At 37.4% G+C, this 26,010-nt stretch overlaps 2 protein-coding genes and 1 long non-coding RNA gene across 3 annotated transcripts; 2 read left to right on the forward strand and 1 right to left on the reverse strand.

The window, feature by feature from the left end:
* Positions 1–12,107: 12,107 nt before the first annotated feature.
* LOC127132004 (secreted RxLR effector protein 161-like) lies at positions 12,108–12,985 on the forward strand. Its single transcript, XM_051060872.1, has 2 exons — positions 12,108–12,765; positions 12,906–12,985. The coding sequence occupies exons 1-2, from the start codon at positions 12,108–12,110 to the stop codon at positions 12,983–12,985; spliced, it is 738 nt and encodes a 245-aa protein (XP_050916829.1).
* Positions 12,986–16,910: 3,925 nt separating this feature from the next.
* On the reverse strand, positions 16,911–19,851 carry LOC127128754 (uncharacterized). Its single transcript, XR_007806024.1, has 5 exons — positions 19,650–19,851; positions 19,349–19,455; positions 19,205–19,273; positions 18,172–18,506; positions 16,911–18,039 (listed from the first exon to the last, which is right to left on the reverse strand). It is a non-coding gene; the product is annotated as an uncharacterized LOC127128754 (long non-coding RNA).
* Positions 19,852–24,102: 4,251 nt separating this feature from the next.
* On the forward strand, positions 24,103–25,465 carry LOC127128744 (ALA-interacting subunit 3). Its single transcript, XM_051058123.1, has one exon. It carries the CDS (start codon positions 24,242–24,244, stop codon positions 25,277–25,279), a length of 1,038 nt encoding a protein of 345 aa, XP_050914080.1. The 5' UTR covers positions 24,103–24,241; the 3' UTR covers positions 25,280–25,465.
* Positions 25,466–26,010: the final 545 nt, after the last annotated feature.

Genomic DNA, 26,010 nt, shown 5'->3' on the forward strand with positions numbered 1-26,010 from the left:
GGCCGGGAATGAAAAGAGAAATTGCGAGTTTTGTTTATTCTTGTTTGACTTGTCCGAAGTCAAAGATTGAGCATCAGAAGCCGTCTGGGCTAATGCAACCGTTGGTTATTCCAGAGTGGAAGTGGGATAGTATCAGTATGGATTTTGTTTCTGGTTTACCGAGGACAATTAAGAATTTTGAAGCTATTTGGGTGATTGTCGACAGAATGACAAAATCGGCTCATTTCATTCCGATCAGAATGGATTATCCGTTAGAGAGATTAGCTGAGTTGTATATTGAGAAAATTGTAAGTTTGCATGGTATTCCGTCGAGTATTGTTTCGGACAAAGATCCTAGATTTACATCGAAGTTCTGGGAAGGTTTGCAGAGGGCTTTGGGAACTAAGCTGAGATTGAGTTCTGCATATCATCCGTAGACTGATGGTCAGACTGAGAGGACGATTCAGTCACTGGAGGATCTTTTGAGGGCTTGTGTTTTGGAAAAGGGAGGTAGCTTGGGGAGGACCAGCAGGTGGCAATGTGACTTGGGAACTTGAGAGTCAGATGAAGGAGTCTTATCCGGAGTTATTCGCTTGAGGTATGTTTTCGAGGACGAAAACTCTTTTAGTGGGGGAGAGTTGTAACACCCCGATAAAAATATGATAATTATTTAAATTAAGTTAATAGTATATTTATTAATTTAATTAAATAATTGGATTATTATTATTGGAATTATTATTATTGGAATATAATTTTGGAATCAGTAAAAAGAGTCCCATTTGGTAAAAAGAGGTTTTCACGTGAAAACAGAGAAACGACTCAAAAGTGGAAAAGGGCAAAGAGCCAGAGAACAAGGGTTGAAGAGAGGAAGAGCTCGAAGCTAAAGGATTGCCGGATTAACTCAGGTAAGGGGGGTTTATCATCGTTTAATGGGTATTATGGGATAACATGTAATGGGTAGTGATAAACCATTGATTTGACTCTGATTAGAATGATGCATGATGAAATTGTGAACTTTTGGATGAACGAAATTTGGATTATAATTGAAGGAAATTCGTAAGAATTAGATGTAATAATGTTAGAATTTGTGAAATCGAACAGGGTATGATTTGTGTTAGATGATATGAACGAATACTGTGTAAAATTGGATTGTGGGAGGTTGGATCTGAGGAATCTCGTAGCAGAGAAAACCATAGCAGATCTGGAAATTTGGTTTCTGGTCATACGCGTATGGCACTAGGCAATACGCGTATGAGATGGTCTGGTACGCGTATGGCACTAGGCAATACGCGTATGGATGAGGAAGATGATGTTTTGAACGTGGTTTGGTCTCTGTTGGTACGCGTATGGGGAAGTAGTACGCGTAGCATACGCGTATGAGATGGTGTTACGCGTATGGGATTTGGTCAGGAGATGGGCCATACGCGTATGAGACTAGGCAATACGCGTATGGGCAGAATTGTGATTTTTCTGAGCTGTTGTTGTGTAGTTTGGTCGTTTCAGCTGAGTAATGTAATTTAGCTGATGTATGACGTATTAGGGATTATTTCCCGTTGTTTTGAACAGTATAGGTATTAGTAGAGTGTGCTAATACTGTGATTGATTATGTGGCATGACATAATATGATTCTGTGATAATTGTATTGATGATGTATGATGGTGTGCATAATGTTGTGAATATATCTATTATGTGTGCAATTGTGGATGGACTGTTTATGAATTAGAGTGTGAGCATATGTCCATTGTGAGTTGTTGATGATGTTTGCATTGCTAGGTGATGTAGCGTGCATATTGTGGCCTTTATGGTGGTAGCTAATTCCCATGGTGAGGAATTAGTGAGTAAATGATTGTGGATTGTTGTTGATGTTTGCATGCTAGGTGATTAGCGTGCATAGCATAGCCCTTGGGGTGGTAGCTAATTCCCATGGTGAGGAATTAGTGAGTGAGTCACTAGGTCTCAAATGAGTGGGACTAGTGAGCTTGGTAGCCGTATCTGGATTTGATCGGTGAGGTTGAACTATATGTTCACGAATAGTCGGTACCGCATGCATGGAGTCTCATTGCATAATGTATGTATGTATGGCGTATAATATGAATGGATGTATTCCAATATTATACGTGTTGTTTTGGTGATTGTGTTGAGCATGATTTTGGAGTTTATATTGCTGTTACTGATTGTGTGATCTGATTAGGGTGATTGAATGTGTTAACTTACTTAACATTACATGATAATTTATAATGCTTATTATATCGATTGAGGAACTCACCCTTACAACTATGTTGCAGGTAACGAACAGTGATTGAGTAGAAGCTAGTCCTTGGAGTCTAGTGTAGTTCCTTAGTGGGTCATGCTCTGGTAGATGTAACATCGGGACGGGATGTTTTACTTGTTTTTCATTGATGATTGTTGAACAAGTTTACATGTAATGTGTTACATGTTTTGCATTGTTGTTAGACTTTATCCGCTGCGAATTATGCAAATGTTTTATTTTGATTAAATAAATGAGCATGACAGGATATTTTGGAAAACGGTGTGAAGTGTCAAGTGTGACACCCTTTAATTGCATATCTACTTTGATTTATGTTTTGATGTTTTAATTTAAATTTGGGGTTTTTTAGAAGGGTGTTACACCCTGCACCATCAACACCTTCATTTGTAACCTCAACGGCAAGCTCTCCCTATCAAATATGACCCAAAAAATATGACCAAAAGAAACAGTGAAATCAAAACACAATACAACCCTTATCAGTATAATATAAAAAAGAAAGTGCGAGAAACTGCTCAATATTTGTTATGGATTTGTGCAGTATTTACTACTTGTAACAAAACAATCACTTTGCATTTATTGTAAAAACCAAATGAAAAGAAGCAATAGAAGAACATTACCTGTAATGACCTCAAGACTCATTTTGATCTATTCATGACAAGAGCGTACATAGTTTCCTACAAAGATTCGGACGAACAAGTTAGTTATAATTTTGGGAAATAAAAAGAGTAACATTTTAGAGTAAACAAAAAGACGAAATTATAACAACGCATGATGTTATAAGCATAAAAGAGTGACATTGACCTTTATGGGAAGTCTTTGAAGTTCAAGATTTCTGAAGCTCAGAAGCAAGCTCAACCTGTCTGCCTCAAGCCTGACTTTGAGCCACCTTGAACTTGTGGGGGAGTATTAGTGTATATTCTAGAGTGCCATGTCATCATAACTAACGTGTAGTTAGTTAGTGTGTGTGGTGTAGGTTAAGTCCAGTAGTGGCACAGGTTACAATGCCTATATATATATATATATATATATATATATATAATATATTATATATTATATATATATATATATATATATATATATATATTTATATATTTTTCTTCTGCATGTTTCGCATATGTTTTATTTTATTGGTTAAATGACCGTGTGAGAGTCACCTAGCCCAAATTTCATATGACTTAAGAACAAAGCAGGAATTATTTTTCTAAGCATGGGACTCTGGTACATAAGTTGGTGTAAATCATTTATTTAACCAAATTTGCAGTTGTGGGGGATTGGATCGTAATCCACCCTACCAAATTCAGCACCAAATACCTCTGATATATATATATATATATATATATATATATATATATATATATATATATATATATATATATATATTATATATATAATATATATATATATATATATATATATATATATATATATATATATATATCAATTTTCTTCTGCATGTTTCGTATATATCTTTATTTTACTGGTTTAAATGACCGTGTGAGAGTCACCTAGCCCGAATTTTCATATGACTTGAGAACAAAGCAGGAAATTTTTTTTTGATCATTCACTTATTTTCATCGGTCCCCTACGTAGAGCATGCTTAAGCCGGAGCTGACTGCAAGGATAAACTACTTAAGGACTTATTTGGAACAAAAATTGGGGCCACAACATATGGGGTATCGGGATCGACTCTTATAATCATGAAGCCTACGGTGTTAAGACAATACCGATTTTAAAAAAAAGTTTTCCTAAGTCATCTACATCTCGTCATAAACCTGTCTTATAGCCTGAATATTCAAGATGCACTGTTTTCTTTGCTCACAATTTTTTTTTTGATAAGATTAAAGAAATTGGAGAAATACGGATACACTACACAGATGACTCGTCAAACACATGTTATTTTATCGAAAGGAAAAACAAACAACTAAAAACGCACAAAACATACTAAAAATAAAGAAAAACAATAAAAACGATAAAAATCTCCTCCCGCACTTAAATCGAACACTGTCCCCAATGTTTCGATATGAGATAGGGTAGGAGTAACTTAGAAGAGAGAGAAAGAGAACCACGGGTGATCACCGTACCGTCACCGTCACGAGCATTTACTTTAACAAATATTGTAGACTCAAAGACACGAGGAGGAATTGGATGAAGGGAGAATAAGGAAACAACAAAATTAAGTGAGGGATATTGTAGTTAAGGACAGACGAGGGCATGAGGTTTACAAGGTACCATGCCATATTAGCACAATATCCCCTAGAACCAGAATGGAACATTACCATAGAGAAGTAAGGTCCAAGCGGTTTCTACAAGATGCATATTTTTACGTCTGGCTACCCCATTTTGTTAAGGTGTATGAGGGCAAGATGTTGTATCGAATAAAACTGAGACGATGACAAATCCTTGCAACCATAATTGAAGGAAACCACTTCAGCAAATTTGTACAAATCAGAACATATGCAGGATGACTTTTTATCTAAAGTCCCAATAAAAAGATTTTGATAGTCATAGTTGGAAATTACTAGGACCTGAAATGAATTATAAACAATATGCAAATTTTCATGTTGATGTACATAAATATCTATTAAAGACACATTTACCACATATGGATAACAATGACCAGAACAAGGCACTGGAAATTTCATATTATGGATTTCAGACTTTTTTATACAATACGAGCATGGGACACGAGAATGACACGTCAACACCAGTATTAATTTTAAAAAATAAATAATTTGAATGTGGTAAGTCAGTGTCAGAAACAGAAACCAACACGTGTCTCACATTGGACACACCTTTGATCGGAGGTGTAGGTTCTATAGATTAATTAACAAATTTATGTGATTCAATCTAATATAATGCATGAAACTCTATATGAAAAGTAGTTGGGGTGCAGACCGAATTATGCTTCCAAATCAAAGGTTCCCTGCATCACTTTCTATATCTCATGGAAAAGGTCACAAATTACTATAAATTCAGAAAAAATAAACTCAACAACTGAATTAAGGCAGCAAGATTTAATATGGAAGAAATATTGAACTTAGCCAAAGAACAAGTTCATTTAATCATTGCATAGTTCAAAAAAAACCTGAATAATATCTGAAAAAATGTTCAAGTCAAGAAAAGGCTTCACGTTTTTATAAAACTTGTACATATTAATAAACGAAATCAACGAATGAACCTGAATAATTTGTTGAGCACAAACAAGTCAAACCAAATTAAAAGAGGCAAACATAAGAACATTACCTCTAAGGGCCTCAAGTCTGACATGATCACAGCAAAGGAAACCAGCATCACTAGCTAAAGGTGTGGTACCTACAAAGTATCAGACGATCAAGTTAGTTATGGATTCAAAATAATCTTTAGCTAGTGATGTTGGTTTGATCATACTCTTGGGGTTGAGAACCTTCCTCTAAGTTGGAAATGACCTCCAAAGATGTACCAATTGTACGCCCTGCAGCATCAACACCTTCATTTGTAACCTCAATTGCTTCTCTCCCTATCAAATATGACCAAAAGAAACAGTGAAATCAAAACACAATACAACCCTTACCCGAATAATATAAAAAAGAAAGTGCCAGAAACAGCCCAATATTTATTATAGATTTGTGCAGTATTTACTATTTGTAACAAAACAATCACTTAGCATACATTCTAAAAATCAAATGAATAGAGGCCATAGAAGAACATTACCTTAAATGACCACAAGACTCATTTTGATTTATTCATGACATGAGCGTACATACCTTCCTACAAAGACTCGGACGAACAAGTTAGTTATCACTTCAAAATAATTTTGGGAAATAAAAAGAGTAACATTTTAGAATAAACAAAAAGACGGAATTATAAAAACGCATGATGTTATAAGCATAAAAGAGTGGCATTGACCTTTATGGAAAGTCTTTTGAAAGAGGAAAAAGAACAAGATACAATTAGAAAGTCCTACTGAACTAAACATCCTATTTCTAATTACCTTTGGAAGATACCAATAAGTTAAAGTAACTTACTTTCTATGAATGCATTATCTATATTGTGAGAACCAAATCAAAAACGGAAATCACGATTTCAAACAAAATTCAAAGTTTACACTTTACTTGTACAAATTACAAAAGGGCAATAATTGTCTTATATATTATTGTCAAATAAACTTGTTTGAATAGTATGTTGGGTCCATATACATGAAATTCTGGTTTTCAAAAACTGAGTTTGTTTTTCTATATGCAACCTCAAGAGTCAGTACCAAACCAAAGCTAAGTTGAAAGCTCTCAAGTTTTATATACCCAGTCCCCTCCCCGCCTTTTATTTTCTCTACACACCTTCTCCCATTTCTTTCGCAAGATCTCGTGAGCTTAATAGGCATTATGAAGAACAACTCAAATTTCCAATGTTTTGCTTCAACTTTCACTAGGGACACAAGAATTTATATTTGAGGCATGACTCCCCACTTCAAACACAGCCTAACACTCAAAGTTTTCAGCCTCTGCCCATTTCCAATGTTTCAGAAGGCCCCCCATGTCAATGAATCTCATTCACTCAGCTCGGTTGAAGACCGGACTGTTAAGCATGGCCAGTAGCTCAAATCAAAGGTAAACTTCCTACCATGCTTTTAAGATGTTGCATTTCCTTTCTGTTTCATCATACTCATGAGCATAGCATGACACACCAAAGATGCGGTAGCTGCAAAAACTCTGACGATCAAGTTAGTTATGAATTTAAAATAATTATGGTAAATAAAAGAACATACTAATCACAAACAGATCATAACAACTTCACAATTGCACAATCAAATAATAATAATTGAGAAAGATTGTCCATAAAACCATAACAAGGATATATTAAGTCAACCGTGCAATTTTTCTTATAGACGACACAAGAAGATGGCTAATTTTAAATGAACTGTAGCCATGCTGTAGCTTCATTGAAGAAAAACCACTAAATCAAATTTGTACAAATCAGAAAATATGATTTGGAAGTCATACAAAACGGAATCATATTCAGTAACTGCAAAAAATTTGTTTCCTACAATAAACGTTACGTTTTCAACACCGCCATCATGGCTAGTAACTAAACCAACAAGAATTCCACCAAGGGCATTGGAGATTACTGGATCTGAAATGAGTTAAAAACAATTTGTACTGTTAAGAATGTGTGGTTTGGGCCTAACTCAACCCTACAAAACCGGTTAGTATAGTGAGGACTGTCCCCACTTATAAACACATGTTCAGGCCATATATTGTCCGATGTGGGACTCTTAACACACCCCCTCACGCCCAGGACTGAACTTCTGGAGCGTGGAAATAAATGGTGGGTGGCCCGATAGCGGAAACCATAGTAGGTGGCCTACCGGATCTTAAACGAGACTCTAATACCAAGATTAAACTTGTGATTCCGCTAATCATACTACCTTTACCACGAGAGAGAAGCTCACTCGCTACTTATCGGGCAAACTGACAGCTACTAATATGCTCACGTTCTGTGACGCATTGGTGTGATGTGAACTACATAGACTTGAGAGGAAACTCGTTCATGGTGGCTTTTTATCCAAAAATAACACAGCCAACTCCGACATCAAGTAATAGAAATTAAAAACGAATTAGATATTTCTCAGCGACCAAAAGGCAGTAGAAAACGCACATCGCCAAGCCACAAAACCGGAAAAATAGCGACCACAACATCAAGAGCCGCAAGCTCAAACGCTGCTGCCGTAAGCGCGCCGACGGCGTAACAAAACCTGAATCAACCATGGTCAAGTTCTTTTAACCAACAATCTTGTGCATCAACAACACTGAAAAATACATCTCCTTTGCCCATATCTGAATTTGCTTCCGAGGCTATTGTGAAGTCACTGAGTTATGTGCGTTCCCTAGCGGCACAACACATTCCAAAACGACTTTTTCATCCATCTACATCTTCAAGACCATCTTTCGCATCAGAGCAATCACTTTTGACATTGTCATCATTGTTAGATAAATCCTTCAGTTCCCAATTATGTCCAGCAAGCATCCAAGAAATGGTGGAGAAGGATTCAATCACTTAAACTATTTCAAAGTTATCTAAAGTTGAAAATTCTGACGAAGAGACAAACTTGTGTTCATTGCCCATGATGTTCTACAATGGTGTTGGCTTGAGGAGCAGCACCATCATCAATTTTAGCAATTCCAGCCCTCCATGAACGAGATCAACTCAAATCAGCAACATAATACCTCATCATAAAGCATGTTACAACCCTGTCACAAAAACCATTCAACTTGCCAACAATCATGCGACACCTTCATCGAGCCAAGGCATGGAATTAGTTTGCAACAGAAAAGCAACAAACCTGCATTGCATGAACATCTACAACATGACAACAGACTGACAATATTTGTTGAATAAACTTTAATGTTAGAGTTAATGGGTTTTATTAATAAGTTAATTGAGAGATTTGGAAGGTCAATAGACAGTGGGCAAATTAATAGTATTTACTAATTATCATAATTCCTAGAATAGCTAAGATTTCTGAGTATGTATAAAGACCAAAATTGTACTCAAATGAAATACAGAAGTTTATAAAACAGTCGCTTCTTCTGACAAATTGGCATCAGAGCTAATGGCAAACATGATGAATCAAATGTCGTTGCCACGGCTAACGAAGCTAAATTACGAAAACTGGAGTATCCAAATGAAAGCTCTTCTCGGATCTCTAGACGCGTGGGAGGTGACCAAAGATGGGTTTGAAGAACCAACAGATGTTGAGGGATATACGGCAGCTCAAAACAAGGCATTGAAAGAGACGCGATCGAAGGATAAAACGGCACTATACATGTTGTTTAGGGATGTTGATGAATCAGGCTTCGAAAAGATTGTCGGTTCGACTACGTCGAAAGAGGCGTGGGACACGCTAGAGAAAGTGTTCAAAGGAGCAGATCGAGTAAAGCAAGTTTGACTCCAAACACTTCGTGGCGAATTGGAGAGGATGCAAATGAAGGAGTCAGAAAATATATCTGACTACATCACACGTGAACAAAAGGTGGTGAACCAACTCACCAGAAATGGCGAAACAGTAACTGATGCACGAGTTGTCGAAAAGATTTTGAGATCTTTAACAGATAAACTTGAGAATATTGTGTGTGCAATAGAAGAGTCGAAGGACCTTTCGACGCTCGCAGTCGAAGAGCTCGCTGGTTCCCTCGAAGCACACGAACAACGTAAGATGAAAAAGAAGGAAGAAGGAGTAGAGGACGCAAATCAAACCAAGGAGCAAATCAAAGACGAAAAGGTACTCTTTTCTCAAAACTTTCGAGGAAGAGGACGTGGTCGTGGAGGACGTGACAGTGGTCGAAGTGGTAGAGGCAACAACTTCGAGAGAGGACAGTCGAGTCAGCAAAATTGGCGTGGCAGAGGACGTGGTCAAAGAGGTGGTAGGTCGAACCATTCCAACTTTGAATGCTACAAGTGTGGCAAGTATGGTCATTATGCGAAGGATTGCAACTCATTCAAATGCTATAACTGTGATAAAGTGGGACATCTTGCAAAAGATTGTCGAATCGAAAAGAAGGTAGAAGAAACAATCAATCTAACTTTGGAAGCTGAAGCAAATGAAGGTTTTCTCTTGATGGCTCAAAATGAGATCAACACAAATGACAACGTTTGGTATCTTGACTCAGGAGCAAGTAACCATATGTGTGGTCACAAACACCTGTTTAAAGAAATGAGAAAGATTGAAGATGGCAATGTGTCTTTCGGAGATGCATCGAAAGTGAAGGTCGAAGGCAAGGGAACGATCCGCTACTTGCAGAAGGATGGGTTGATTGGATCAATTCAAGATGTTTATTATGTACCAAATCTTAAAACCAACATCTTGAGTTTGGGACAACTTACAGAAAAAGGTTACTCGATACTTATGAAAGAACGGATACTGCACTTGAAGGACAAGCTGGGACATCTGATTGCTCGTTTTGAAATGGAGAGAAATCGAATGTACAAACTGAATCTGATAAACGTTCGAGAAAAATGTTTACAAGTAAGTGTCGAAGACTAAGCGTCACTATGGCATCTACGCTTTGGTCATCTACATCATGCTGGTTTAAAAAGGTTGGCGAAAAGGAACATGGTGCATGGACTACCAGATATGGATTATGAAGGAAAGTTTTGTGAAGAATGTGTGCTTAGCAAACAAACAAGAACTTCATTTCAAAAGAAGGCAGAATATCAAGCTAAGCATATCCTTGATTTGATTCACACCGACATATGTGGGCCAATCACGCCAGAATCTTTCAGTAGCAAAAGGTACTTTATTTCCTTTATCGACGATTACTCACGGAAGACATGGGTTTATTTCTTGAAAGAAAAGTCTGAAGCATTCGAGGTGCTCAAAAGGTTCAAAGTAATGGTGGAGAAGGAAACCGACAGACACATCAAAGCAGTTCGATCAGATAGAGGTGGTGAGTATACTTCGACAGCCTTTATGAAGTATTGTGAAGAGCAGGGTATAAGGAGATTTCTAACTGCAGCATACTCACCTCAACAAAATGGGGTGGCTGAAAGGAAGAATCGAACAGTCCTTGACATGGTTCGTTCAATGCTTAAAAGCAAGAACATGCCAAAGGAATTTTGGGCAGAAGCTGTAAAATGTGCCATTTATGTTCAGAATCGATGTCCACATTCGAAGTTAGAAGATAAAACACCACAAGAAGTGTGGAGCGGACAGAAGGCAACAGTTTCTCATCTCAAAGTATTTGGAAGTGTGGCTTATGCACACGTACCAAATCAACGAAGAACGAAACTTGAAGACAAAAGTCAGAAATACATACTCATTGGGTATGATGAGAAAACAAAAGGGTACAAACTATTTGATCCCATAAGAAAGAAGGTGATAGTGAGTAGAGATGTTCGAATAAACGAAGCAAGTAAATGGGACTGGAACAGTTCGACAGAAGCTATCGTCGAAGTTGAAGAATCATATGTCGTTGCACCACCAAACATTTCAACAAATCGTGAAGATTCTGACAATGAAGATGAACCTACACAACCCAGAATGCGAAGTTTGCAAGATCTGTATGATTCGACAAGTGAAGTGCACCTTGTATGTCTCTTGGCAGATGCTGAAAACATCAGTTTTGAAGAAGCAATACGAGACAAGAAGTGGAAAAGTGCCATGGACGAAGAGATGAGGGCGATTATCCACAACAACACTTGGGAGCTAGTTGAATTGCCAAAAGGTAGTCAACCCATTGGTGTAAAGTGGGTATTCAAGAAAAAGATGAACGCTCAAGGAGAAATAGAACGATACAAAGCAAGACTTGTTGCGAAGGGATACAAACAGAAAGCAGGAGTTGATTACGACGAAGTATTTGCACCTGTTGCAAGAATGGATACAATTCGATTACTCATATCTCAAGCTGCTTAATTCAAATGGCCAATATTTCAAATGGATGTCAAAACAGCTTTTCTGAATGGTGTACTAGAAGAAGAAGTCTATGTTGAACAACCACTCGGGTACATAAAAGCTGGAGAAGAGAAGAAGGTACTGAAATTGAAGAAAGCGCTATATGGGCTGAAGCAAGCACCGCGGGCATGGAACACATGTATCGACACATATTTCAAGGAGAACGGGTTCGAGCAATGTCCGTACGAACATGCCCTCTATGTGAAGAAAAATGGAAGGAATGTATTACTTGCTGCTCTCTATGTTGATGATCTTATCTTTCTGAGCAGTAATGATCAGATGATAGAAGAATTCAAAAGCACAATGACACGTGAATTCGAGATGACAGATTTAGGCCTGATGAGATTCTTTCTTGGTCTGGAAGTTCGACAAGAAGAAACAGGAATCTTCATATCACAAGAAAAATATGCAAAAGAAATCTTGAAAAGATATAAGATGGAAAGCTGTAATCCGACTTCGACGCCAATGGAACCAGGAACAAAGTTGTCGAAATTTGATGGAGGAGAACGTGTTGAAGCAGGAAAATATCGAAGTTTGGTAGGAAGTCTTCGCTATCTCACATGTATAAGACCAGATATCTCATTAAGTGTAGGCATTGTAAGTCGATTCATGGAGGAGCCAGTTTACACACATTGGAAAGCATTGAAGCGAATTCTGAGGTACATCCAAGGAACAGTGTCACTTGGGATGTTTTACTCGAATTCAGACAAATACAAGTTGGTTGGTTACTCTGACAGTGATTGGTGCGGAGACATAGACGATCGAAAAAGCACTTCTGGATATGTGTTTTTCATGGGAAATACTGCATTCACTTGGCTTTCTAAAAAGCAGCCAATAGTAACACTTTCGACATGTGAAGCAGAATATGTAGTCGCATCCTGGTGTGTTTGTCATGCAATATGGCTTAGAAGATTGATGAGTAAAATGGAGCTAGAACAGAAAGATGCAACAATAATACAAGTTGACAACAGGTCAGCAATTGAGTTAGCAAAGAATCCAGTAAACCATGAAAGGAGCAAACACATTGACGTTCGCTTCCATTTCATTCGAGAACACGTGAAGGAAGGAAATGTCGAATTGAAGCATGTAGCAAGTAAGGACCAAGCAGCAGACATTTTCACAAAACCACTATCAAAAGAAATCTTCGACAGAGGCAAGAAATTGATAGGCATGATGAATAGAAGAAACATTTAAGTTTATAGAGGAGTTTTGTTGAATAAACTTTAATGCTAGAGTTAATGGGTTTTATTAATAAGTTAATGGAGAGATTTGGAAGGTCAATAGACAGCGGACAAATTAATAGTATTTACTAATTATCATAATTCCTAGAATAGCTAAGGTTTCTGAGTATGTATAAAGACCAAAATTGTACTCAAATGAAATACAGAAGTTTATAAAACAGTCGCTTCTTCTGACAATATCACCTCGCAATTCACTAGCGAACCATGTCAAACCAATAGTAGCATAACAGTATCCGTGCAAGAATCATAACAAGAACTTCACAAACAACCCATGGCAGAAGTATTTCACTATCACCAAATAGACATTGATGGAAACAAGGCCTTCTCCCAGCTACAACAACAATTAGGATAATCTAGCCATCCATTCAAGCGACGACATTGCAACACCATGCAGAAGCTACTAAACACATACCATTTTGGAAATTTTTCCAAACTAAGAAAAATATTTGTACTTTGTTTAAGGAACACGGGAATGTGATTAGGGTCGCCCCGATCAAGGATAGAAAAACTGGACGGCATCAAGGTTGTTGTCTTATAAAGCATGCTACTTTGGAGGAAGTCTGCTTAAAATATGGACAGATTGAAGAGGTTTAGAAATAGAGTCATGGATGTGGTTTTGTTAAATATTCTCACTGAGATATGGCACTGGCCGCAATCTGTGGACTTAAGGGAATATCTACAATGAGAGGTTGTGATCAACCACTGATTGTTCGGTTTGATGATCGTAAGAGACCTCGCCAGAAAGCCGCAGGATTTGATCTCAGATTGGATACATCAAACACTAGACTTCCATCAAATAATTCTGAATTTCTGGATCATCTTTCACCTTATGTAAATTTTTTTTGCTATCGGTCCATTGCGGGTACGAAATCAAGGTACCCAAATCAGCATCGTCATCACGTCTGGATAGAGCATCAGCAGCTTTGTTATCCATCCCTGGTTTGTACTTCACCTCAAACTGATAGCCAAGCAACTTAGCCAACCAACACTGCTAGTCTGGGGAAGTTATTCTCTGCTGCAGGAAGTGTTTTAGACTCTTGTGATCTGTGTATACTGTGAATTGCTTTCCCAACAAGTAGTGTCGCCAATGCTGGATGCAGAATACCAAGGCCATAAGCTCTTTTTCATACACCGACTTTGCTAAATTGCCTTGAGATAATGCTTTGCTGAAAAACGCTACAGGTTTCCTTTGCTGCATTAACACTGCTCTGATACCTCTACCAGCTGCGTCACATTCCACTTCAAAGGGTAGAGAAAAATTAGGTAATACCAAAACAGGGGGTGAAGTCATGATAATCTTCATCAATCGAAAAGCTGCATTTGCCTCTGTTCCCCACGCAAAGTTATCCTTCTTGGTCAGCTCAGTCAAAGGCTTGGCCACTTTGCCATAATCCTTAATAAATTTTCTATAGTATCCAGTAAGTCCCAAAAATCCACGAACTCCTTTTACATTCTTTGGTTCTGGCCAATCCAAAATGCACCTTACTTTCGCAGGATCTACTGCTACCCCTTTACCTGAGATAATGTGCCCCAAGTAGTCAATCTGCTTACACCCAAACTTACACTTAGCTTGATTTGCAATAAAACAGTTTTCAAGTAAAACAGAAAGAACCTGACATAAGTGCTTTTGATGCTCTTGAATGTTCTTACTGTATATGAGGATATCGTCAAAAAAGACTAAGACAAATTTCCTCAAAAAGGGCCTAAAAATATCATTCATGGTTGCTTGGAACATGGCTGGAGCATTCATTAACCCAAATGGCATCACGAGAAACTCATAGTGGCCATTGTGAGTTCTAAAAGTTGTTTTGGGAATATCATCTTCATGCACCCTGATTTGATGATAACCGGACCTAAGGTCAATCTTCGAAAAAACAGTCGAGCCGTATAATTCATCCAATAATTCGTCTACGATGGGAATATGGTACTTATCTGAAACTGTAGCTTTGTTAAGCGCTCTGTAATCCACACACATTCTCCAACTTTTATCTTTCTTTTTTACCAAAATCATCGGACTAGAGAAAGCGCTCATACTGGGTCTGATCACTCCTGCCTGCAACAGTTCAGTCACTTGTTTCTCAATCTCCTCCTTCTGATGGTGAGGATACCGGTAGGGCCTAACATTGATTGTTCCATGATTTGGAAATAATTTGATATGGTGCACTTGAGATCTCTCCGGAGGCAGCTGAATTTGATTTTTAAAAACTGCAGGAAATTATTCCAGAATCGCAATTACTTCTGTTGACACAGAGATCTCGCCAGCTTCCAATTGGTGATGTTGAGATCCCCACATTCAGTTCCCATCCTATTCTGCTTGTCATCTAAAAAGGAGTTCAGATAACTATGCTCCTCTTGCCTGCTACCTTGACCCAACACCTTAACCATCTGCCCCTCATACATGAACTGCATAGACAACACCTTCCAATCCATTATTACCTTTCCTAGTGTGCTTAGCCACGAGACTTCCAATACTATATCCAAACCTCCCAGATCCAGTACCAACGCATCAATGACTACTTTCACAGAACCCATCTTTATTACAATTCCTTTGCACACCCCTTGAGAATTCACCTTATGTCCATCTCCAAGTTTGATGCTCCTGGCAGGGTCAGGAGTGATTTCTAACCCCAATGCATTTGTTACTTGAGGGGAGATGAAATTATGGCTCGCACCACTATCGATAAACACTAACACATCCACATTTTCAATTTTTCCCTCAATTTTCATGGTACGATTTCCACTCATACTTCCCAACACACCCATGGATTGACATTCTACCTCCTCCCCCTCTTCCTCATCAGTTTGCACTTCTTCCATAGATACGATTTGACCTTCATCGTTAAGAGTTTCTCCTTCACCCAAAATCAATACTCGTAAGGATCTCTCAGGACACTTATGGAGAGTAGGGTGATACTTTCCACCGCACTTGAAACACAGCCCCTTCGCCCTTCTCTCATCCATCTCGTCGTTGCGAATGCTGCGAATCCCTTTCCCTTTTTCAGGTCGCGAATCATTCTCACCCTTTTTCCCAGTTGAAGCTAACGACGTCGTAGACAGCGTGTTAGATCCATTTGATCCTGTTTTCTGAGTCGGATTGGCCCAACTGGAACAACTTGTCTCTTTCAGATTTGACCCGTTCCTGTTCCGAAAAGTTGGCCCGGCCCAATCACTACGGCCCCATCGATCCTGCCCTCCTTTTTTGCTACCGTATATGCCCGCGTCATCATCATTTTCTCTCTCAACTCTTCCTCTACGTCTTTTGCAATACGCATCATCTGCATCCGATTCAGAGGATTGAAAGTCCGAACCCTACGACGAATTTGTGGCTTCAAACCACTCATAAAATAACCCAGATATTGTTCCTCTGGAAGTCTTCCCACTTGTGACGACAAAAGCTCAAAAGCTTCCACAAATTCTTCTACACTACCCCTCTGTTTCAACGTGGATAATTCCTCAAAAGGATTTTCCAGACGTCTTCCTCCATAGCGCGTAATCAGACCCTTTTTCAACTTTTCCCAGGACAGATTGTCCTCTGTTTCCATCAAAAGGTTAAACCAGTGTATTGTAGAACCTTCCATACTCAGACGTGCCAACTTCACTCGCATCTCATCAATCGTATTCTGCACATCAAAATAGATCTCAGCTCGTGTGATCCATGCAACAGGATCGTCTCCTTCGAATAATGGCAATTTCACCTTCTTCCCTGACAAACGTGATTCCTCATGTGAAAACTCACCCATGGGACCCCCACTCTCCTGATTCGTATTCTTCTGACCGATCTGTTTGCATAAATCAGAGAGAACAGCACTTTGTTGTTGCATCTGTTGAGCTAACGTCTGCAGTGTTGCTTTGACATCCACCATCTGTGTTTCGACGTCAACCATCTGTGTTTCCAACACGTCCATACGATCCCACATCTTGGGCTTTCGTGGCATCTACAATTTCGGTGTGATGGTGATTTTTTTGATCTGGTAGGTCGGACCAATTGTTAGGTTCTTATATGAATATATGGGAGAAATAGAGAATAATTGAATGGAATAATAAAAGAATGAATCGATTGTAAAATAATAATGAAAGTAACAACTGATGGTGAATACCAATCAGCCCCTAAGCACACAGTGCTTCCCTCACCAAGATGGTGAATCCTAATTGATTTCCTTGATACCTAAATCCTACCTTTCTGTCCTCTTTTATAGCCACAAGCTTATTCCTATTTTATCGAAACAAACCCCCCTAATTAAAATAACAAACTTTTGTAATAACTAATTCCTATAATAACTCTAACAAACTCCTATGATTATTTCTTTTATTCTTTTATTCTTTTACTTCTCTTGTAAACCCTCCAATCCTTTGGTTTGAGCCCACTGTCCAGGCCCACCACTTGATCTATCTTTCTATCAGTGTTAATGAGGTGCATACTCTCTGTGGTGTTCTTGGATTGGATTTCGGTCAAACAGTAGACGATGTACATCCGAGCTTGCACGGAACTCAGGTGGAGCAATCAACTAATATTAGCAATAGCACATTGGAAGGTTTAGAGAAGACCATTCTCAAGTTAAAAACCGAAAGAAAAGTCAGAATACAGAAGTTGAAGGATATTGTCGCTAACCTATTCGAACTTTGGAATTTGATGGACACGTCAAAAGAAGAGAGGAACACTTTTCTGAGGATTACTTCTATTGTTGCAACTTCGCCATCAGAAATCACCGAAAGAGGCGGTCTTTCAACAGATGTGATAGAGAAGGCTTCGGCAGAAGTGGAAAAACTTGCGAAACTAAAAGCATGTAGAATGAAAGGACTTGTTTTTAAGAAGAGGTCAGAGTTAGAAGAAATATGTAGATTGACTCATATCGAACCTGATACAAGTACTGTTGCCGAGAAAACTAGTGCATCAATAGATTCTGGCCTGGTTGATCCTTGTGAATTATTAGCTAACATTGAAGCACAGATAGTGAAAGCTAAAGATGAAGCTTTGAGCAGAAGAGACGTAACCGATAGGATTGATAAGTGGCTTTTTTCTTGTGAAGAGGAAAATTGGCTCGACGAATATAGCCAGGATGATAATAGGTACAGTGCTGGGTGAGGTGCTCACATTAATCTGAAGCGTGCTGAATGAGCCAAAGTAACTGTAACCAAAATTCCAGGAATGGTTGACAATCTTATAAGCAAAACTCTAGCATGGGAATCTCATCATCTAAGAACACTATCTTTTGTTTCTTAATCAGCATTAAAATAGATGAAGAATAACTCACAATTACCATTGTTTGCTTCATCTTCGATTAACCGAATCACTAGGAACCAGTTGTCACCCAACATTTTCACCCTCTGCCAATTCCAATGTTCCAGCAGGCCCGAGTCAATGAAACTCATCCACTCGTAGTTGGGTTGAAGAACGGATGGTGCTTCCAATAGGGTAGACCGCAGGCTGCTTCTGTTCTTGAACACTCTAGCAGCTTGTTGAGCATGATCAAAGGCATCCCTGCATCACTTTCTAAATCTCATGGAACCGATCACAGCAAACCAAACTTCCTACCATTTCCTTTCTATTTCATCATACTAATGAACATAGCATGACACGGCAAAGGTGTGGTACCTGCAAAAACTCTGACAGTCAAGTTATGAATTCAAAATAATATTGTAAATAAAAGAACATAGTATCTTAGATATTCTCCCGCGGATCATGACAAGTTTACAATTGCACATTCAAATATTGAGAAAGATTATCCATAAAACCATAACAAGGGTATATTAAGTCAACCGTGCAATTTTTCTTATAGATTGCAGAAGGAGATGGATAATTTTAAATGAACTGTAGCAATGTTGTATCGAGTAAAGCTGAGACAATGACAAATCCCTGTAACCACATTTGAAGTAAAATCACTTCAGCAAATTAGTACAAATCATAAAATATGCAGGATAACTTTTTACCTACATATTGTAACCACATTGAAGTAATAATAAAAGATTTTGGTAGTCATAGTTGGAAATTACTGGGATCTGAAATGAATTATAAACAATATGCAATTTTTCAAGTTGATGTACATCAATATCTATAAAAGACACAGCTACCACATATGGATAACAATGACCAGAACAAGGCACTGGAAATTTCATATTATGGATTTCAAACTTTTCTTTACGCACTAATTAATAAATTAACCTATACAATACGAACATGGGACACTACAGTGACACATCAACACCAGTAATAATTTGAAAAAATTAATCGATTGAATGTGGATGTGTCAGTGTCAGGAACCAAATTAAAAGAGGCAAACATAAGAAGATTACCTCTAAGGGCCTCAAGTCTGACATGATCACAGCAAAAGAAACCAGCATCACTAGCTAAAGGTGTGGTACCTACAAAGTATCGGACGATCAAGTTAGTTATGGATTCAAAATAATCTTTAGCTAGTGATGTTGGTTTGATCATACTCTTGGGGTTGAGAACCTTCCTAAGTTGGAAATGACCTCTAAAGATGTACCAATTGTATGCCCTGCAGCATCAACACCTTCATTTGTAACCTCAATTGTTGTTCTCCCTATCAAATATGACCAAAAGAAACAGTGAAATCAAAACACAATACAACCCTTACCCGAATAATATAAAAAAGAAAGTGTCAGAAACAGCCCAATATTTATTATAGATTTACGCAGTATTTACTATTTGTAACAAAACAATCACTTAGGATACATTCTAAAAATCAAATGAACAGAGACCATAGAAGAACATTACCTTAAATGACCACAAGACTCATTTTGATCTATTCATACACTTGCTCCCTTGGCGGGGTCCGAAACAAAATTCATAATGTTAGTATTATCCTTCACCATTAGATATTTACATTCTATTTCTAGTTACTCCTGGAAAATGCAAACAATTGTAGTTAATTGTTTTCTGTTAATAAAATAAACAAAGTTTAGGAGATTGAACTAAATCAGATTGTTATATTAGAAATTAGATTCACATCATTCATTGATTAATACAACAGCTTCCAGCAATTAAAATACAAACCCTATTCAAAATCAAACAATGGAAGAAATAATCTAAAGCCAAACTCATAAATAATCAAACGATCATTCATGAAGGATTAATTGAAATAGAAACAATATCAAAACATCAACATTAGCATGTATGTATTATATAGAACATAAACAGACATGAAAGATATGTGCGAAAGATATGTACGGAACAAACAATGTAACAGTAAGTGCAATGACATAATAGGTATCAACTCTATTATTTTAATATTCACCAAACTCTTCCAAGTTATCCTCCTACAAAATCCACAAAACATTATCAATGTAAGCATTGAAAAGTAAATAAGCTCACTACAAGAAAGTTAACAAAAAGTCATTAAGACGAGTGAAGAAATGTTCAAATAAAAAAAAGGTTTCACATTTTTATTAAAATTGTACATATTCATAGCAAGGGTGTGGTACCTACAACGTCTCCAACGATCAAGTTAATAATGGATTCAAAATAATGTTGGGAAATAAAACAATATAACCAACAATGCACAATCCAATGATAATGAGAAAGATTAACCATAAGCTTGCTTGGGCAGAGGCTTTTCCCAATGATGCAGGTTTGATCACACTCCGAAGATGAACCAACTGCATGCCCTGCAACATCAACGCCTTCATTTGTGACCTCAACTGTTGGCTCTCCATATCTAATATTTGTGCATTATTTATAACAAAACAATCACCTTGTGTATATATATAGTAAAAACAAAATGAAAAGAGGCAAACCTAAGAACATTTTCTCATAAGGACCTCAAGACTGATGTTAATTTATTCATGACACGTGCATAGCAAGGTTGTGGTACATGCCTGCAAAGACTCTGACAATATAGTAAGACTTGTGACATGAACCGACACTAAGAGTAACATTTTAGAGTAAGGAAATTAGCAAGACATGATGGAATTATAAGCATAAAAGAGTGACACTAACCTTTATGGGAAGTCTGTGAAAAAGGAAAAAGAACAACATACTAAATATCTTTCTATTTCAAGTTACTTTGTATGAATGCATTGTATAGGACCTAAACTGCAACCTGATTATCGTCTGTAAGAAATGAGTGGGACAAATAATTTGATTGTTAGATCACACAGTAAGTGCATAAACACAGATACATTACTTGAAGAAGGAGTTTCATCCTACTCATCATGACACAAGCATAGATTCAAAATAACATTCAAATCAATTTGAAATGAATAAAAAGTTGTTAGTTACTATCTAAATGACATCAAGATTGCGATTTTCCTCGTTCTATCAGCATCGATAGCTTCTTGGGTGTTGTTAATGAGACGAAACAGTTCTAACCGCATCTCACCAAGCTCAATAATTTCATTCATTAACGGTAAGCTTTTTTCTGCAGTGGTGAGGGTGTATGATGAGGTGACGATAGTGGATCATGTGACGAATCTCATCATCTAAGAACACTATCTTTTGTTTCTTAGTCAGCATTAAAATAGATGAAGAATAACTCACAATTTCCATTGTTTGCTACATCTTCGATTAACCGAATCACTAGGAACCAGTTGTCACCCAACATTTTCACCCTCTGCCAATTCCAATGTTCCAGCAGGCCCGAGTCAATGACACTCATCCACTCGTAGTTGGGTTGAAGAACGGATGGTGCTTCCAATAGGGTAGACCGCAGGCTGCTTCTGTTCTTGAAAACTCTAGCAGCTTGTTGAACATGATCAAAGCGTCCCTGCATCACTTTCTAAATCTCATAGAACCGATCACAGCAAACCAAACTTCCTACCATTTCCTTTCTGTTTCATCATACTCATGAACATAGCATAACACGGCAAAGATGTGGTACCTGCAAAAACTCTGACGGTCAAATTATGAATTCAAAATAATATTGTAAATAAAAGAACATAGTATCTTAGATATTCTCCCGCAGATCATGACAAGTTTACAATTGCATATTCAAATATTAAGAAAGATTATCCATAAAACCATAACAAGGGTATATTAAGTCAACCGTGCAATTTTTCTTATAGATTGCAGAAGGAGATGGATAATTTCAAATGAACTGTAGCAATGTTGTATCGAGTAAAGCTGAGACAATGACAAATCCCTGCAACCACATTTGAAGGAAAACCACTTCAGCAAATTAGTACAAATCAGAAAATATGGAGGATAACTTTTGACCTACATATTGTAACCACATTGAAGTAATAATAAAAAGATTTTGGTAGTCATAGTTGGAAATTACTGGGATCTGAAATGAATTATAAACAATATGCAATTTTTCAAGTTGATGTACATCAATATCTATTAAAGACAGTTACCACATATGGATAACAATGACCAGAACAAGGCACTGGAAATTTCATATTATGGATTTCAAATTTTTCTTTACGCACTAATTAATAAATTAACCTATACAATACGGACATAGGATACGACAGTGACACATCAACACCAGTAATAATTTAAAAAAATTAATCAATTGAATAGGGATGTGTCAGTGTCAGGAACCAACACGTGCCTGACATTGGACACACCTTTGATCGGAGGTGTAGGTACTACAGATCAATTAACAAATTTATGTGATATAATCTAAACAAATGCATGAAACTCTATATGAAAAATAGTTGGGGTGCAGACCGAATTATACTTCTAAATCAAAGGTTCCCTGCATCACTTTCTACTCTCATGGAACCGGTCACCAATTACTATAAATTCAGAAAAAATAAACTGAACAAGTGAACTAAGGCAGCCAAATTTAATATGGAAGAAATATTGAATTTAGACAAAGAACAAGTTTTGTTTTGTTTCATAGCAATGGAAACACCTTGTGTTTCTTGGTATTTGTCATGAAAGTTTCTTGCTTTCTTGTTTTGTTTATCTCTTGAAAGGGTTGGTTTTTTCTCTTGAAATTTGATTCTTTGAAGTTTTCTTATCACTACCAGTGACTGTAATTTTCAAATTTTGTCAAGAATGTTGGCCATTGGAAGTCATATTACTAGTATCCATTTAAGCACTACTTGCACTTCTTTGCTCAGAGAACTTGAGCAAATATGGAACGATATTGGAGAGACCGAGAAGGACAAAGATCGAATGTTGATGGAGCTAGAGAGGGAATGCTTAGATGTTTATAGGAGAAAAGTTGATGAAGTTGCCAACACCAAAGCACGTTTTCATCAATCCGTTGCAGCCAAGAAGGCCGAGATTGCCACGCTAATAGCTGCACTTGGGGAACATGACATTCACTCTCCCATTAAGACCGATAAAAGATCGGCATCCTTGAAGGAGAAGCTCGCATCTGTCACACCATTGGTTGAGGAATTGAAGAAGAAAAAAGAAGAAAGGTTGAAACAATTTGAAGATATTAAAACTCAAACAGAGAAGATAAGCAGCGAGATTTGTGGAATTCATCCTGTCAATGATGATGTCAGCAACACAGGCGGTAAAGAGGAACGGGACTTGTCACTTAGAAGACTTAATGAATATCAAACACATCTCCGAAGTCTTCAAAAAGAAAAGTCGGATTGACTTCAGAAAGTCTTGCTATTATAGATATTAGATCAATATCTATCTAATAATATGACCATATTATGTGAAGTTCAAAATTAAATTTAAATTTAGTTTATATTATTTTTAGTTCTATTTAAGCCAATCATAATTTAGTTATTTAGGTAGAACTTATATTTTTTTAATGGAAGGCACAACTTTAATTCTAAGTTTTTTAATCAATAAAATGTATTAGTTGGGTTTTCTAAATAAATAACAAACTTTCAATTGTTTTATTCAATACCTCTCAAATAGTACCAATCTAGTTTTAAGTTTAATCTTTGAAAGAAACAATTCCTACGTCCTTAGAGCCGCCTGCCGCCTCCTTTACTTCCACCCACCACGCCCTCAACCTACTGGCGCCCATATTGTTAAGAGTCCCACATACATTCAGTACATGAAGAGTAGCAAGTACTGTATTTGTGCAAGAGGGTATGAAGTGAATAGTCCAAGAGTTGTGGAAGCTATATTCTATGAATGTGTTCCAGTTATCATATCAGATAATTTTGTGCCACCCTTTTTCGAGACTTTGGATTGGGAATCATTTAGTGTTGTGGTTTTGGAGAAGGATATACCAAATTTGAAAAATATACTGGTTTCGATACCAGAAAAGAGGTATCTTAGATTGCTTATGAGGGTGAAAAAGGTACAGATAGACAAACTAACCCGAACTTTTTTCGTTTTTTTTCATCATCTTCAGAATTAATCCCATTTTCTACCATATTTTTAATCACATTCATTCTCCAAATTTCTCTGCATTTTCATTTTCAGTCACATTGAGTTTCTTTGTTATGGCTATGGAACCTTCATCATCCAGTTCTGGACAATCCAAGAATATTTCCAGGAAACCCAAATATTCTAGATTCTCTCAACAAGAACTTCCTGCATGGCAACCAATTCTAACACCTGGATGGGTCATTTCGATATTTACATTTATAGGACTCGTTTTCATTCCTATTGGGGTTGCTTCATTGTTTGCATCAGAACGTGTAGTTGAAGTTCCGTTACGATACGATGATCAATGCCTTCCGTCTTTATATAGTCACGATGCAATGACGTATATAAAAGATGATAGGATTAGCAAAACTTGCGCCGTGAACTTCACTGTTAAGAATAGAATGAAAGCTCCAATCTATGTATATTATCAGCTTGGTAACTTTTACCAGAACCATCGTCGATATGTTACAAATAGAGATGATAAACAACTGAGGAGTAAGGCAGATGCGAATGAAGTGAGCAAATGCCATCCTGAAGACTATACTCCAAATGGTGAACCAATTGTTCCTTGTGGCCTTATTGCGTGGAGTTTGTTTAATGACACATACAGAATTTCAAACAATAATAAGGACTTGGTGATCAACAAAAAGAACATAGCATGGAAAAGTGATCAAAAGGCCAAATTCGGGTCTGATGTTCATCCTAGGAATTTTCAGTCAGGAGGTTTGATTGGGGGTGCTAGACTTAATGAGAGCATACCTTTGAGTGAACAGGAAGATCTGATTGTTTGGATGAGAACAGCAGCACTGCCTACTTTCAGAAAATTATACGGGAAGATTGAAGTTGACCTCGATGTTAATGATGAAATAACGAGAGTAATCGAGAACAACTATAATACATATCAGTTTGGAGGGAGGAAGAGTGTGGTTCTGTCAACCACAACATGGATTGGTGGAAAAAATGACTTCTTCGGGATTGCATATATTCTTATTGGTGGCCTTTCCTGGTTGTACTCTCTAGTTTTCCTAATTATGTATATGATGAGGCCAAGACCCCTTGGAGATCCAACATACCTGTCTTGGAACAGAAATCATGAATCTAGGAGGCGATGATATAGGATATTTAATCTTAAGAAAGGGTCTGTCATGAGGCTTCTGTAGTTTATGATTCAACTCTAATCTAGATGTATGATATTGATAGATTAGTATGTGGCAAATTATAGGCCATTTTGAGGAGTACTTGGTAATGTTTTATATGTATTTTCATTTAATTTTAGATCCACATAAAAAAAAAATACCATGTTAAGAATTAGGTTGGGCCTAACTCAACCCTATAAAACCGGTTGGTAGAGTGAGAACTGTCCCCACTTATAAACACATGTTCAGGCCATATATTGTCCGATGTAGGACTCTTAACACACCCCCTCACGCCCAGGACTGGACATCTGGAGCGTGGAAATAAATGGTGTGTGGCCTGATAGCGGAAATCATAGTAGGTGACCCACCGGATCTTAAACCAGACTCTGATACCATGTTAACAATGACCATAACAAGGCACTGGAAATTTCATATTATGGATTTCAAACTTTTCTTTACGCACTAATTAATAAATTAACCTATACAATACGAACATGGGACACGACAGTGACACGTCAACACCGGTAATAATTTGAAAAAATTAATCAATTGAATGTGGATGTGTCAATGTCAAGAACCAACACGTGCCTGACATTGGACACACCTTTGATCGAAGGTGTAGATACTACAAATCAATTAACAAATTTATGTGATATAATCTAAAGAAATGCATGAAACTCTATATGAAAAATAACTGGGATGCAGAC

This window comes from Lathyrus oleraceus, chromosome 3, assembly GCF_024323335.1.
Source record: "Lathyrus oleraceus cultivar Zhongwan6 chromosome 3, CAAS_Psat_ZW6_1.0, whole genome shotgun sequence".
Taxonomy (NCBI): Eukaryota; Viridiplantae; Streptophyta; class Magnoliopsida; order Fabales; family Fabaceae; genus Lathyrus; species Lathyrus oleraceus.

Coding starts and splice junctions, on each gene's coding strand:
- LOC127128744 (XM_051058123.1), top strand. CDS start 24,242: ATGGCTATGGAACCTTCATCATCCAGTTCTGGACAATCCAAGAATATT.
- LOC127132004 (XM_051060872.1), top strand. CDS start 12,108: ATGGAAAGCTGTAATCCGACTTCGACGCCAATGGAACCAGGAACAAAG. Junction 12,766..12,905: donor CGAATTGAAGCATGTAGCAA/GTAAGGACCAAG, acceptor CTTTAATGCTAG/AGTTAATGGGTTTTATTAAT.